General features: G+C 44.5%; 2 protein-coding genes across 2 annotated transcripts in view; both read left to right on the top strand.

The window, feature by feature from the left end:
- The window catches only part of SYNPR (synaptoporin), a gene marked incomplete at its 5' end in the record, with an annotated part of 109035 nt that extends 108019 nt beyond the window's left edge, over positions 1-1016 (top strand). The window contains one exon of the mRNA XM_072876422.1: positions 388-1016. Coding sequence (XP_072732523.1) covers positions 388-654 — 267 coding nt within the window. The remainder of the gene's footprint in view (positions 1-387) is intronic.
- Positions 1017-8729: 7713 nt separating this feature from the next.
- Positions 8730-12008, top strand: SNTN (sentan, cilia apical structure protein). The gene is made up of 4 exons (XM_072876457.1): positions 8730-8839; positions 9475-9509; positions 10269-10408; positions 11850-12008. Exons 1-4 carry the CDS (start codon positions 8730-8732, stop codon positions 12006-12008), a joined length of 444 nt encoding a protein of 147 aa, XP_072732558.1.
- The last annotated feature ends 2678 nt before the right edge of the window (positions 12009-14686 follow it).

Genomic DNA, 14686 nt, shown 5'->3' with positions numbered 1-14686 from the left:
GTCTTCAGAATGTTTAAAAAAACAAAAAAAAAATACTTCAGGCCAGCAGAGCAATTAATTTCTCTCTTTTTAAATATTTTATTTCAATTTTATCTTTCTACAGTTTCATTAAACTAGATTATGTTTTCAAACAAAAACAATATATTGGCCTAAGAACTCAACCTTTTCTTGGAAACAAAAAGCAAAACAGACACCTTGTGAGCTACAGCTAAGGGAGGTGAATTTGGGAATTTGCTCCCAAGCTGAGAAAATTTTCCAGCAGGTTTTGGGAGAAGGAGGGACTGGGAGCAGCTTTGCCTTCTCCCAGGACTGTGCAAGGTCCATGATGTGAGGCTGGGCTGTAAGACCACGGCTGCCGGGTGACGAGCTCCTCTTCTCCCCCCTTAGGTCTTTGGCTTCTTGAACTTTATCCTCTGGGCAGGCAACATTTGGTTTGTGTTTAAGGAGACAGGCTGGCATTCCTCAGGCCAGCGGCACGCTCCAGACACCATGGAGAAGCAGTCCAGCAGCTACAACCAAGGTGGCTACAACCAAGACAGCTACGGGCCGGCTGGTGGCTACAACCAGCCGGGCTCCTACAGCCAGGTGGGTGAATACGGCCAGTCCCAGAGCTACGGCCAGAGCGGGCCAACCTCCTTCGCTAATCAAATTTAGAGTTCATGCAGCACGAGCTCTTGCATCCCTCACGTGTAGAGAGTTTAACAGGTCTCAAGTTTCAGTGGCGCCAGGCTTTTAAGGGTTTTACATAAATTAATACTACAACACGGTGTTTAATGTTGACTGAAGATCTACGCCTACCTCCTGAGACAGGTGGGAGGTGGCCAGTGGGCTGGAGTTGGCCTTTTTTACCCTGACTAGCCAGATACAGGGGACATGCTCATTGCAGGTGGTGACCTGGAGTCAGTGTTGTCGTATGTACTGTAGAGATAACTTTATGGTAGTTTTGTATGTGTTAAGATGGTAGAAGCATTTTGTAGCCTCAAGCCTGTAGTATTTAATATGCATAATATAATTGAATTTCCTTCTGCATTTTGGTGAAAAACGAAAGTGTTTTACTATTATTTCTACAGATTATTCTGTATATCCATGCATGTAACATTGCACCTAAATTTTCAAAACTGCCTGTCTGTGACTCTTCAGAGCATTTGTTTCGGTTATACTTTTTTTGTTTCAAAAGATTTTACTATTATTTCAGTTAACTGAGTCATCTGTAATTTAGTGCATGGATAAGCAGTTTCATACTACCAAATGTCTGGACTGTGTAAATGGAACTTCTCAACTTCTGCCACTACATTTTGTTAAATGTATGTTTAAAAAAAGTATGCATCTTTTATATATTTTGCAGAGTTTAATATATGGCTTACCCAAGTTCTGAATGCTTTGTAACTAAAATGTTTTTCCTTGAAATGGCATTCAGTAGTATATATGGTACCTGACCAATGTTTATTCCATTTAACTCAGCTAAGTATTCATTCTATAAGTCACTATTTCTATGGATGTTTTGTGAATCTTTTAACGTGAGCTGTGGAAAATAAGGACCAAGTAACTGTGTTATATGTTTACAAAGGTATTTATTTAACTAAGATAACAGAGGTGCAGATATCAGTATACAAAACCGTGGGAAAATGCCCTGTTGCTTAATACAGCAAAACATGAAAACTGCATGTATTGTTGTGACCTTACAAAGTATAAATATTCCTTTATACCCTCTTATAATAAGAAAACCTTTCCATCCATGCTGTTTCAAGATTGTTAGATATCCCTCTGTTCTGTCGCTGCTCTGAGCGCTAGCTTGGTGCTACTGGAGAATGTAACTGGATTGACCAAATAACCCAGGCTCAGAGGAACTCATCCTAAAATAGCCAGAGCCAGATTTGTAGCCCGTTCGGATTTCTCCCTGGGAAATTCAGCCCTTCCTCACTACAGCACATGGGATGCATTGACACAAATGAAAGCCTGAAGGACAATATACTAATCAAAACTGATCATCTGCATTTCTAAATCAAAGTGTATCAGTATATAACCTTATTGTATGAGCTGTAATGTTGAAAGCATCTTAGCTTAAAACAGCTTAGTCTCTTCTATGATTGTTGTAACCAATTTATGGCTACTCGGTGGATGAATCTATATTGTGATATCTATTTGACCCTAATAAAGTTATTGCATACAATGCATGTTTTCAGAGTATGTTAATACTAAAATGTCACTGCAAAATAACTAAGAAGCAAACTCTTAAAGATAAATAACTGTTCCTGTGCTTGACCTTATTGGTCATATTCTTACTGTTTTCCAACACTTTTATGAGGATTGTTTTAATGTACAGTGGAGTACAACACTTCTACAGGCACTTGTCATTAAAGGTCAGTATCACAAGTTTAAAAAAGAAAATTAAAACTGTGCAATTTAATACCTGCCTGCCTCTTTACCTCTCTTTCCACCTGTCAGTAGGACTAGCCCAGTACTGTGCTAACTATCCCAGGTCTGTAGATTGCTGGAAAGCCATGTTTTAGCCATAGAGAGGACAAACCAGAAGATCTAAATGTCCTGGTATTCCAAATGAGAGCAAAATACAATTTCTGGGTCAATGAAAAATTTTATTTTGGCTTTCAGTTCTTTTGTTCCTTGTTTTTTTTAAGTTTGGAAAAAGCTAGATATAGGCAAGCCAGGAGAAAGTGAAATCTGTGTGTGTGGCAAGGGATGGGGATGGGATGTATGCTCTTCATGCCCCCTCCCACATAGTACTACTTCTCTTTTTTTTTTTTTTTTCTTTAAAATCCACTTTGTATTAGTTGATCAGGAATATCCCAAGTTGGGTCATCTAAGCCTCTCCACTAGAAACAGATGGAGTTTTTTGTGTCAACTAGCTTTCTCTTCATCTACTTTTCCACCTAGATCAGCAGAGTCCCATTTCCGAACTTTTCTATCCAATGCTGAGGGTAAGAAACTTGAGTTTTGCTTAGGTTCATTCCTGCATTGCAAGCAAGCTGAAATTCTCGTGTAACCATGTTACCACAGGAACTGCAGCTTTCAAACCCTCAGGAGGTGACATCCCTGGAGGAAAGGTGGTTTCTAATACAAGACTGGGGACAGAATTAAGATGATTACTTATTTTGGGTATTATTTGCAGAACCCCAGATCTAAGATTTTCTTATGAAGGGCAGAGCTGGTGGAAGAGTTGACAAAAGTAGTGAGAGAGGCCCATGTTTTCATGAAAGACTTGCCCTTTGCTTTACCCAGTTGGCCAGACATTCACAGGTACGTTAGCTGCTTGCTGCCACGCAGAACAGTTGAGCTGGTGGTTATCCTTTGGGGACTATAGTTTTCACTGTGAATTAGGAGGGATGAAAAATCTCTTCATCTAGAGCTTCTCAGATTAATATAGTATGGCAGCAGCAAAAGTAAAAACAAAAATGATGCATGTACTTGTCTGTGTTGTATAAGAAAATGTATCTGAGTGTTTCCTCCATGTTCCTCTGGATTCGAGTCTTATCACATCCTTTGGCAATCGTTGAGAAATGTGAAGTTTATTTGAACTGGGAATAGTGACTGTATAGCAAAGTGTTGAGCAGCAAGATGGAAAAGACTGTATTTGATGTTTCCTGGGTTTAAGACAAATAGCTAAGTAAACTCGAGCATCCTCTGTGAAACTGCTGCTGGCAGACTGATTGCTTTCCTACTTCATCATTAGTGAGTCTCTCTGCCAGTTAGTTAAATAACTAGGTCAGCCTGGGAAAAAAACATGTTCCTTGATCTTCTGTGCTGTCCCTCCTGTTTTCCCATGTGTTTCTCTTTATAGCCCACTTCTCAGCTACACGAGATGGGACTGTATTTGCATTATCAAGTGTAGAGCTGTGGAGGAGAGGCAGGTACCTCTGCCAGTGTGGCAGGGTCGGTGGGAGCACAGGACTTTCTCTCCAGGTGCCTCAGAGGCCAAGGAAGAGGCATGCTCATGCACTCTTTTAGGGTTTCCCCATTGCTCTTGACTGGGCAGGGGATGTGCTTTGCAAAGCTGCAGCATCATCCCCTCCGTGGAGAGGGGCTGGAGAGGGCAGGGAGCACCACTGCGGGTACCCAGCGGCTCTGCAGCCTGCTTTGCTCCCTGCCCAGCACAGCGAGGAGACAAGGATGAATTTAGATGCAAATCCAGCCCACAGGGCTGTGCCCCTACTTGACGGTATTTTTTTTATTGTGTGATACTTGCCCAATGACTGATCAAATCTCCTTAACCGTGGCCATTGAGCTGCCCGTAACAGAGCCTCGGTGATGGTCGGGACTTGGAAATTGTGCTCCTGTTGCATGAATTCATATTGCAATTGCCTGACCTGATTAGGTTAATTATTTCCAATCTGTATATGCTCTCAATTTGAGTGAGCAAATTGGGCTCTAGCCCTGAATTACTCCTGGATGAATCTCTGATGTACTGATGAAAGAGGCAGTCGCATGGAACGCTCATTGCACCTGCCTATAGTCTGCTCCTGACAATATCTCCAGTTTCACAGTTAATATTACAGACAGCTAAAGAACTACCAAGTAAAAACTGCCACGTATTGTTTCATCCTTCTCGGAAAAAGTTCATCTCATATTACACCATGTCATGTCATAAGTGTTTAGTCCTCTGTCTACTAGTTTTAAGCCAGATTTTAATCAAAATCTTTATCAGTGTGAACGGATGGGCTACTTAGCTTATGCTCTCCCTGACTTAACTATTCTTTTTCAGGATTACTTTTTATTCCCTCCTGCTACTAAACCCAAGAGCTTTTCCTCCTGGAATTTTCTAACTGCAGCAATAATCTGTATTTTAGTACTAATATCTGGTACTGATTGTCCCATCATTCATCATCCTCAGTATGAAGATCTTAGCATTTTGATATGAAATTTTAATAGTTGACCAGGGAGGCATCCCATTTGTTGCATTTAGTCTCCAGTTTCTTTTCTTACATTTTTATTTTTGTGTCCTTTAATAAAATTTTAGGGTTTTATGAGTATAGCTGCTTTTTTAAAGTCTAAATGTCCTATAATAAAACATTTCTCAGAGGAAAAATTATTTGGTAATAGTATTTTCAGGCTTTCCTCTGAAAATGAATATCATACCAAAAATGTTGGGCTCATCCCTTATCTGTTAGATTTTCAAAGAAACCGAGGGAGTTGGATGCCTGCACGCAGGGGATCCCTGCAGCCGCTCTGCTCCCTGGCAGCCCCCGCATGAGGCACAAGCATATTTTAGCCAAAGTGCTGTACCGTGTCTGAAAAATGCCTGGGCTTGAGATGACAAACGATGTTTCCCTGCAGACAGACCAGTTCTAATAGCTTTTCTTAAATGACATTTTACCTGCTCTGTCTCAGCATATATTTTAATCATTCGTGACCCCAGAGCTAAATTCCAGGCTGAGCTGAGCGATCTCCCGCGTGCGCGGCAGGGGAGACGGGCTGACCCGTCGGGGTCTCCCCCTCACCCCAACCCTGCACAGACCCCCCAAGCGTGCTCTGCGGGGCCGTGAGCCGGAGGAGCACTGGTCACAGGCTAATCGTCAGGCACCGGTCAGCAAACTGCGCCCAGCACGACCGATGCAGATAAATGCTGGTGCAGATTTCACCCTTGAGTGAAATCAAATTGACTATGAAGAGATATTTAAAAAAAAAAAACGGTGATGGCCAAGAGGCAAATGGTCCTGGGACACACAGCACATCGCTTATGCCATCCCAGCGCAGATGGGAGCAGCAGCATGCGCCCCAAAAGGCATGGTGGTGGAGAAACAAATGGGTGGGAAACACTCACCCTTCGATTTTATTTATCCCCCACATTCACTGCCTCCTGGAATAAATGCAGGGATTCAGGTTTTGGTTTTTTTCTGGATGCTTAGCAGCATGTTAGCATGGGTAAACCGGTTTGGCTCTGCGACCAGAGGGGTACAGTGGCCATTAGCTAACTTACAGCTGTGCAAAGCAGACTGCTTGTTGCAGCAGCACGGCTATCGATCCCTCGAGCTGGTTAAATCCCCCCTTAACCTGCGCTGGGTTGTGTCTCCTCTTTGCACACCACTGTCCAGAAGAGAAGGAGAAGGTCCTTCCCCAGAGGGGCTGAGCCCGCTTGCCCGAGCAGGAGGGGCATGGACAGTGCAGGGGCACCAGGGATGGTGGCTGGTGTTGAGAGACCAACCGCAGTGAGCACATCAGACCTGCTGCTTCTGCTAGCTTTTCCCACATCAAGTAATTGATTTCAAAGGGATGGAGCAAGAGGAAAATAGTATAAGGCTGTGGCAGCCAGTCCTGCTTTAGGGTAAGATGGAGTGGGGGGCTTCTCAGCCTTGGCTCTTTGGAAGAAAATACACGTATCATGTAAGATAAAAATGACCGTATTCTGGTCACAAAGAAATCAAGCTATTACCTCCCTGGGTGCAAGTTAGCAGCACTTCTCCTGCAGCTGCTGAAGAAATGAAGTCTGAGTGGCTTGTGGTGTGAATGCATCTTCAATTTTAAGTATTCCCTTGCGCTTCAGTCCCTCGGCTATGCCTGCGCGCCGCGGGCATGCCCTCACCTGCCTCTGCAAGTGTGGTAGGGTCATCTCTAAGGGAGCCGGGGCTCCATCACACACAAACGTTTCACAACATAAGTCTTCTTGAATTGCAGAAAGTACTTAAAAAAGGATGGGAAAACTCTGGGAAAATACCAAAAGTGAAGCGGAGACTGCGGCTTTTTGCAGTGGCAATTACTTTAAGTGAACTGCCTGTAAAGATTTTGCGGTTTTAAGTGTCAGGTTGTGTATTTTGTGCAGACAATATTGTTAACATGTGAAACGTGCTAAAAATTAACCGATAAAAGCACCTGGATATTTAAAACATAAATAGTGTGTATCAAAATAGATACAGAGCAGATGGCCTGGCTCCCTGCATACCTTGCTGACCAGAATACTCGAGCAACACATACAGCCAAAATCTTGCTGTTTTCAAAGCTGATCATCTGCAAAGGCAAGGGTTATCCTTGTGCTACCCTTTATCTGTTAGGCACTAACGCTCCTGCATACGCGAATTAGTATATCCTAGAGGGATAATGTACCCCAGGCTTGCGTGAACTTGTTAATACCCCAGCAAAGCAAATCACCTGTCCTAGAGCTCAGGCTCTCAAAAGTCAGTTAGATTAAAAAACCTGCGAGCTGAAATCTGATCTACGGTGGAAAGAGCCCAAAATGCAGAGGGCTGGCTTTGCCAGCCAGCTCACAGCACTGCCTGTAGCTGATAAACATGCAACAGAGTCTGTTTCTCACTCTCATTTTTACCTTGGACGCTAAGACCAAACATTACCATTCTGCGGATTAACCGGGATGTAAGGCTTTTCATGCCTTGTTGTATGGTTCAACAGATGTGAAAGGGAATTATCACTTCAACATGATATCAAGACTCTTTTTTTTTTTTTGGCTGATGGCAGATTACTAAGCCTGAATTCTTGTTTAATTTTAGTGTGTTAATTGATGGGATAATGAGCATTGATTATATGTGTTTTGGCTGCGTCATTGCAATTACAGGCTCTGTTTTATTCATGAGCCAGTCCTAAAGAACGCACTAGAGATCTAAGACAGCTTAAACCTCTCAGAAAAAGGCTCTGAATTGTTTGAGTAATGACACTCTTAGATGGAAAATTAAAGGTTCTCTTTTCCCATGCTTTTTAAGATAATTAAAATCCAGGAACAGTAAGGTGGTGAACATCCTTATTCATTAGCCTTCAGTAATTTAGCTTCTACTAAATGAGGAAAACATTTTAATTCTCTAGGCCATCTGTTGCAGTCTCCTTTGCGTGTCCTGTTACATAAAGTCTCATCCTGGGTAGTTTTGACATCAGTATTGTAGCCTTTCACCAGGAGTGATGAGCTGGATGAGGTAGTTGAAGTCACTACCTATTAACAGACCACCTTGGTATTAAAACGGCCGCTCGGTCTTTTAGGTCAAAGTTATCCTGTCTAGACACCTCTAGGCAAAGGATGTGCAGAAAGGAGACCATGCACAGAGATAGGCAGTGTGACAAGCTGTGTGTTTTCTAATAGCTATATCCATGCCAATAAATAACAAAGTTCATCGGAGCCCTTCCAGTTCCTCTAATGTGCGACTGCTCTGCCATATGGCTCCGTGCTGCTTTTGGAAGCAGGCAGTATCCGTTCGAGTGGAAACCGAAGCAGAGGCTCCGTGCCGGATGCTGCTTTGCAACGCTTCGGAGGAAGAACAGATCTCCTCTTTGCACTGCACCGGGGAAATAAATATTAGAGCAGGAGCTTGCTCACCTAGGATAAATGCTGGGTCAGGAATTGGGAAACGCTTGGTTTCTGACTCTGTCTATAGGAGCAACTCACTTTATAGCTTGGGGCAAGTTACATTAGCCTACGCTAGAAAGGTTTCCCATTAAAATGATAATGTGTATAGCTGAATGGATTCGGTGTCTTAGTTATTCCTGATGCAAAGTTACATCCCTACAGATCTAGAGGATTCAGGCTCCATTAGTTTGGTTTGTTTCTGTCAAATTCTCACATAAAATAAAACCCACGCTACTTGCCAACCCAGCAGTGCTGCCTTACAGGGGCTGCTTTGGACCGATGTATTTAGCTGGCTCCGTGATCACCAGGTAGCATTTCCATTATTGGCAGGGCATGGCTGCAAGCAGGCTGCTTTCACAGGGCAGAGCTTGAATTCACCTGTTTGCTGTTGCTGGAGTTGCTTAGAGATCACAAACAGCCTGGCCTGGAGATGTGCGGCTGCAGAGCCAGCGTTCCCGGCACGAAGCAGTACTCGGTCAATCAGCCAGCTCCTGCTTCCTCCACAAAAATCCCTTCAGCTGCAGCAGGCATGCCCAAGCGGTAAGTCATTACTTTGTTCTTTGCATCTCTGGTGATCTGCCATTTGTCTTGAAATTCATTATCTGGATGTATTTGTCTCTATCACAAGCAAACTATTCTACTGTGTGTTGGCTGCTCTGTAATTAGTTTCCAGCCCTTTAGCAAAAGTAAGCAGTCTTTAAGTTTTAATAGAAAGCAGGGAGGCACTTCTCACAGGTGTGAGTCCTGCTGGACATAAAAGCTATGTGTCCGCTCCAAACTGGGAGCACTGGTGAGCAGGGGATGACAGACCCCTCTGCGCTTCCCTGGGGATGGGCTTAAAACTGAGAAACTTCCTGGAGCTCTTTCATGTTCTGAAGAAATTACTTGAAGGATGTTGCAATGCCTCTCTCTCTTAAAATTATTTAATAAGCACCTTTAGTAACAACTCCAGGCTACTTGCTTAGGTAAGGGATTAGGAGCTGTGTGATGTTGTGTGCTGCTTGTAAAGGCCATTTTCCTTTCCGCCGCGAAGGAAAGCCAGTCTCCTTTGGGAAGCCATGAGTTCCTGGGGGATTAAATGAAACAGACATGAGCAAGCTCACTCATGGAGAAACTATATATACACACACAAGTCAGCAGGTGATAACTGTGCCTCTCTTCTCTCTCACTACCAGCATACCTATAGCCAAGCAGCTGGCATCAATAAAAGGTAAGGGCACCCATTCCTTGCCCCTTGGGGGTTCAGGTCTTCCAAGGGCAGTAAATCCTGGTGGTTTAGCAGAGCTGCAGAGCCCATGCAGACCCTCAGCTGGTGCAAAGCGAGAGGGTCTCGTGGGTCCCTGTGCAACGTGCTCCTGCGCTGATCCGCGCCTCCTCTTCTGCTTGCCTTTCCGTTAAAAATCACAGCCCAAATCATCTGTGGTACCTGACGCTAACCGAGGGCTGTGAGTGTGCAGTCTTTAGGATGCGGCTCAGGAGTGGGAGGAATGAATCCCACCAAAATCCCAAGTATACCGTAATGCTGAAGTGCAGCGCTGGTGCTCAGACACGGGCATTTCTATTCAGCCAGGCTTCCCAAATGGGCCACGTTTTCCCTCATACAGGATCCTGGGAGTCCAAACGCACCCAGGAGATGGCCAGCATGGCCTGTCCCCATGGCGTGGCAGGTCCTTGCTGGATGCCCGGGGGGGGGCAGGCCAGATGGGTCTCGCGCGTCACCCCGTGTTACTGCCCCAGCTCCGATGGAAAGCTTCCTTTCAGGGTGTGTTTCCATGGGATGTGAGGCATGTTGCTGGCCCACTCCACATAAAATCTGGGCCAGGTCCTCTGTGATTATAAACCGTTTCAGTCTCATTAACTTTAATGAAACTACACAGATTTCCACCCACTCAGGATGGTTCTGACAGATTCCTTTCAATTATATCTCAAATGCCACTTTTTCTGATAGGCTGATAACTTTCCCCCCCAGCTCTAGGAAAAGGCTCAGACCTTGAAAAAGCTTTTGCTACCATGGCTTTGGTGTATAACAACTCTGCTGACCCTGAGGGCAAGCTAAGCAAAGCTGAAACCAAAAGCTTGCTGCAAACCCAGTTTTGGGGTTTCATACAGGTGAGGGGGTTTGGGTGAGCGGGTGGTGCTGGGTGCGCTTTGGGTGCAGGAATGGCACCTCGGGCTCTGTCCTGCAGCTGGGCAGGCATCAGTCCGTGGGGTAATCCCAAGTGAGACTTCAGTGATTTGGTACAAACATCTTCAGTGAATTAGTTGCTTTATGTTGAGCCTGTGTCTAACACAGGGCTAAAGGAGGGGGGACAGCAATAAACCACAGCTGACATGCCTGCTTGCATTTTTTTAAAGAAAATAGGGCAATTGCAAAAAAAGAAAACAAAAACCACCCAAACCCTCAGATGATGAGAAGAGACTGTATTTACGAAAAGAAGAAAGCCCTTGTATTTAATGAGGCATTTGGTAGTTGGCCAGAGCACCGACCCCGTTCCAGGAGAGGCAGCCCCGTGCTGCAGAGCCGCATGCACTGCGGTCACTGGTGGGGCTGCTGGGAGAAAGGGAGCGGAAAGCACCTCGCTATCGGTCACCCACCCGGGGTGTCAGCGGCAGCCGGGTGTGGTGGAAAACAGCTATGTCGGCACTTGTGGCTGTAAACTTCTTGCAGATTTTTTTTTTCCCTCCTTAAATAAAAAAAAAGACAAAACAGTTTTATCAAGTGGTAGAAAAAAGTATGTAGTAAAAAGAGCTCAACTAAGTAAATGAGAGAGATGTTTAGCAGTAAAGACATTCTTGATGATACCTTTGCTTCCAGGAATAACAAAATCACATGGCTGGTTGGGGAGAGGGAATTGGTACCAAATTAGAAACTAGGCACTTTGTGGAAAAGGACTTGAAGATATCAATAGCCAAGCAAATTTGGAATCATGAGACGTTTTGAAGATTATTAAGCTAAAAAAAATCCTGAAACTCTTTTTCTTTTTTTTATAAGGAAATATGAATAATGGACATGATCCATAATTTTAATAATCCCTTCCATTCCAACAGTAAAGTCCAACAGGACAGAGAATAGCAGCTACTGAAGTCATGTCTGTAAAATCAAGTTTCTGAGACTTTCACAGTATATATTTGAGGACCTGTCTTGAATATGAAGGTTAGGAGGGTTGGTTGGTTTGTTGTTTCCTCTCCCTGGTTTTATCAAGACACAGGACTCCATTTTTTCCCAGCAGTTACCAGCTACATCATCATCACTGCCAGATTTTCAGGCATGACTAGGTGTATTTTAAAAGATATATTCTGGATTTGAGTGGAAACTTTGGGGACTGGTTGTTCTCCTGTCTGATTGCAATAATATTTCTGTTTGAGTTTCTTGGGATACCTTTAGAAAAACTAATATGAATGTGGACATAAAAACCTGAATGGGAAGATAGAAAAATACATGAATCTTTACATAGGTGTCTGTCTGTCTGTCTTTTTTTTTTATGATGCAATAAAAAAGGAACTTCATGCTTAACCTTTTTTTTTTTTTTTCATTTAAAATTCTCCATAGGGCCAAGAAAACAAACCAAAATACCAGGAAATAATTTCTTCCCTGGACGAGGAGTCGGAGAACAAAATTGATTTTGAAGACTTCATGATCTTGTTAGTCAGTCTCACTCTAATGTCTGACCTGCTGCAGGAGATCAAAAATGTGAAAACCACAAAATGATCAGTGCTTTAAAAGAAGAAATGGCTTGGCACTTGTAAGGAAAACAGGAGCGAACCACACACACAGAGATAACACTGAGTGCCTGGATACCCTGTGCTGGTCCCTGTTAAATGGAATAAAGTCTTGTCCAAACCTGGCTGAACTCACTCCTCTGTAGAAACGGTCCGAGGAGTGAAATGTTGGTGCTCAGGGCTTCGTGTCCGCTACGTACACGCTTTGGGAGGGTGTGCTGACTGGCTCTTGGTGGGGCCTGAGGCCCCAGCCCCAGTTAGCAGCTGGGTGCAGCCCCCAGACCAGCCTAATGCCAGGGAAAGGCAGCCCAGGCTCTCCTAGACCTCTTCATCATCTCCTGAGCCACTGTGGGGAGATGATGGGGAGACCGCCGCAAAAATGTGCAGCCCTATCTCCCTTCAGGGCAGCAGCTTGCACGGCATGGCCGGTCAGCTCCCCAGGGCTCTCCCAGTTACCCCAGGGTGCTCCAGCCCTGAGCACAGTGATGGGTTTCACAATTGGCAGCAACCGCAAAATCTGTTGCAGCCTTTGGTAAACATTGACTTTAGTCTGCGTGGTTTCCAACCCACCATTAACCCTTCTGAAAGGAGCATTTATTTATTTTTATTTCCTCCTCCAGCTGACCTCTTCATTGAGTGATCGCTATGGAAGGAATTTCAAGCCCAGCATTTGCAATGCATCTTTGGGAGTGCTGTGCTTGTGTGACCGAAGGGATGACTTAGTTAAACGTGTCAGTCAGCGGAGTCTGTTGTTTCATGAAACTGTGAAGAGGAGAAACCAGATAAGCTAAGAGGTGGTCCAGACTAGGGATGGTGGGGAAAAAAGGGTGGCCAATAAAGTGTTTGTACTGGAGCTGAGTGATATTGGCTACCCAGCCATGGGCTTGGTTAGGGCCAGAGCTCATCTTCCTAATCTCTGTTTTGATTCTTACTTATAAGGTCCTGGCTTAGAGCCAATGTCTAGCCCACTGTGACATTCCTTTGGAGCATAAAAAGCAGTCTCACATCCCAGGAACAGAATATCCTCTGTAAGAATTTAACAAGCCTCTACCGAGACAGTTAAGATGAGCAAGCCAGCAAAACATTGCAACCCTTTTCATTTTCTCTTCTTCCTTGTCTGGAAAGGAGAAGACAAGAATGATTTACTTTGGTGCATATTTTTTTAAACAGGAAGGGATCAAAACCTTTGGTGTTAAAAGAGGGAAATTAATGCCAGCTGAGTAACAAGATTTAACTCCTTGACATAAAAAGACTCTTAGTGTTTCCAGAAGCTAAGAGGATGTTTTGTAATGGATTTTGGCGCAAAGGAAAGACACATTGCAGTAGGAGGCCGGCAGCCAGTTGGTTTGAGAGGGAAGGTCTGTGTCTTTGTGTGGTATGGGATGGAGCTGAAAGAAGAAATGCAAATGGATGCGGTGAGTTTTGAAATGAAGCTCAGCAGGTAAGGTGCTGCTCTGTGGGGTTTGAACCTCAGCCAGGACATGGCCTGGCCTGGAGGCTAAACATTCACAAATGGTCTTCCTACAAATAAAAGCTCGTACTAGCCAAGTCCCTTGCTCTGATGGTGGGTTGCGAGAACGAGCGGTATCAAACCTGCGTCAAGAAGTGACAAAACCAGCAAGCAGCCATTTCTGTCCCTTTGCTTGCTCATGGAAACGTCCCTCCCGTACACCTCCCACTGAGGGACCGGTGGCCCCATGCTGCGAGGGTGACGGCCCCCATGGGGTGCATGTCAAATCTCCCAGAGACGGGAGATGGGAGCACAGGGATGCATGAGGAGGGCAAACCTCTCTTGGAGACGATCCCTTCTGGGCTTGTGTCCTCTGAGGAAGCGAACCTTGACCAAGCACCCCGGATCACAACGAGGACTTAATCTGGTAGCCTCATCCATGTGGGTATCACAGCTTCACATTGATAATGTGTCCCTAGTGTTTATCAGTCTCTTCCCCTGTCCCCTTGGGTTTTGGCCAGGCAGAAGATCTGTGAAAGCTTAAAAAATCAGAGGATGCTCCTTTTCTGGGGTAGAAAGATGGATCGAATGTGAGAGTCCCTAGAAGGCTTTCCCATTACTAAAGTAAAGAAAACAAGGTACAGCCCTGAAAAGCTTATTTGGGAGCCACTGGTGACTCTGAAAGCATGAATTTCCTAATATCCCTCTGTTACAACAAAAAGCCGAAAGGAACAATGTTGTGAAGCCAATTAAGAAAGAGTTCTTTGAAATTGCTAAGGCCCTAACACAGTTTCTGTTATTGCTGAAATGTTTCTTAATCTTGCATGACTTGAATTAATGACTTAAGAGCCTTTTATCAGATCAATTCACTCTGTCATCTCATCGTATGCAAGCCCATTTTATTCTAATGCAGTGTGTGGTGAGTTAGCATCCCAAGTCCCTGGCTTCGATCAAAAGCCCCTTGTGCTAAGCACAGTGAAAATCCAACGTAAGAAGCAATTCCTGAACAACTCAGTAGCAAAGATATTCAGGGAAGAAATCAGAGGCACAGAAAAACCAAGTGCCTTGCTCAGCGCGTGTAGCAGAGCTGGAACTGGGTGCCAGTCTGCGCTGGGCTTCTCACACAGAAGACCATGGCTTTCCAAGAGGCACTGTGATGGTTTCTGCAAGAGTTTCTGAACAAAGTGAATGGGATGTGCAAGGCTTGATCTGCATCA

Source organism: Ciconia boyciana, chromosome 11 (genome assembly GCF_034638445.1).
Source record: "Ciconia boyciana chromosome 11, ASM3463844v1, whole genome shotgun sequence".
Classification (NCBI taxonomy): domain Eukaryota; kingdom Metazoa; phylum Chordata; class Aves; order Ciconiiformes; family Ciconiidae; genus Ciconia; species Ciconia boyciana.
The sequence above is the reverse complement of the archived record's forward strand: the minus strand, read 5'-3'. Positions and strand labels throughout refer to the sequence as shown.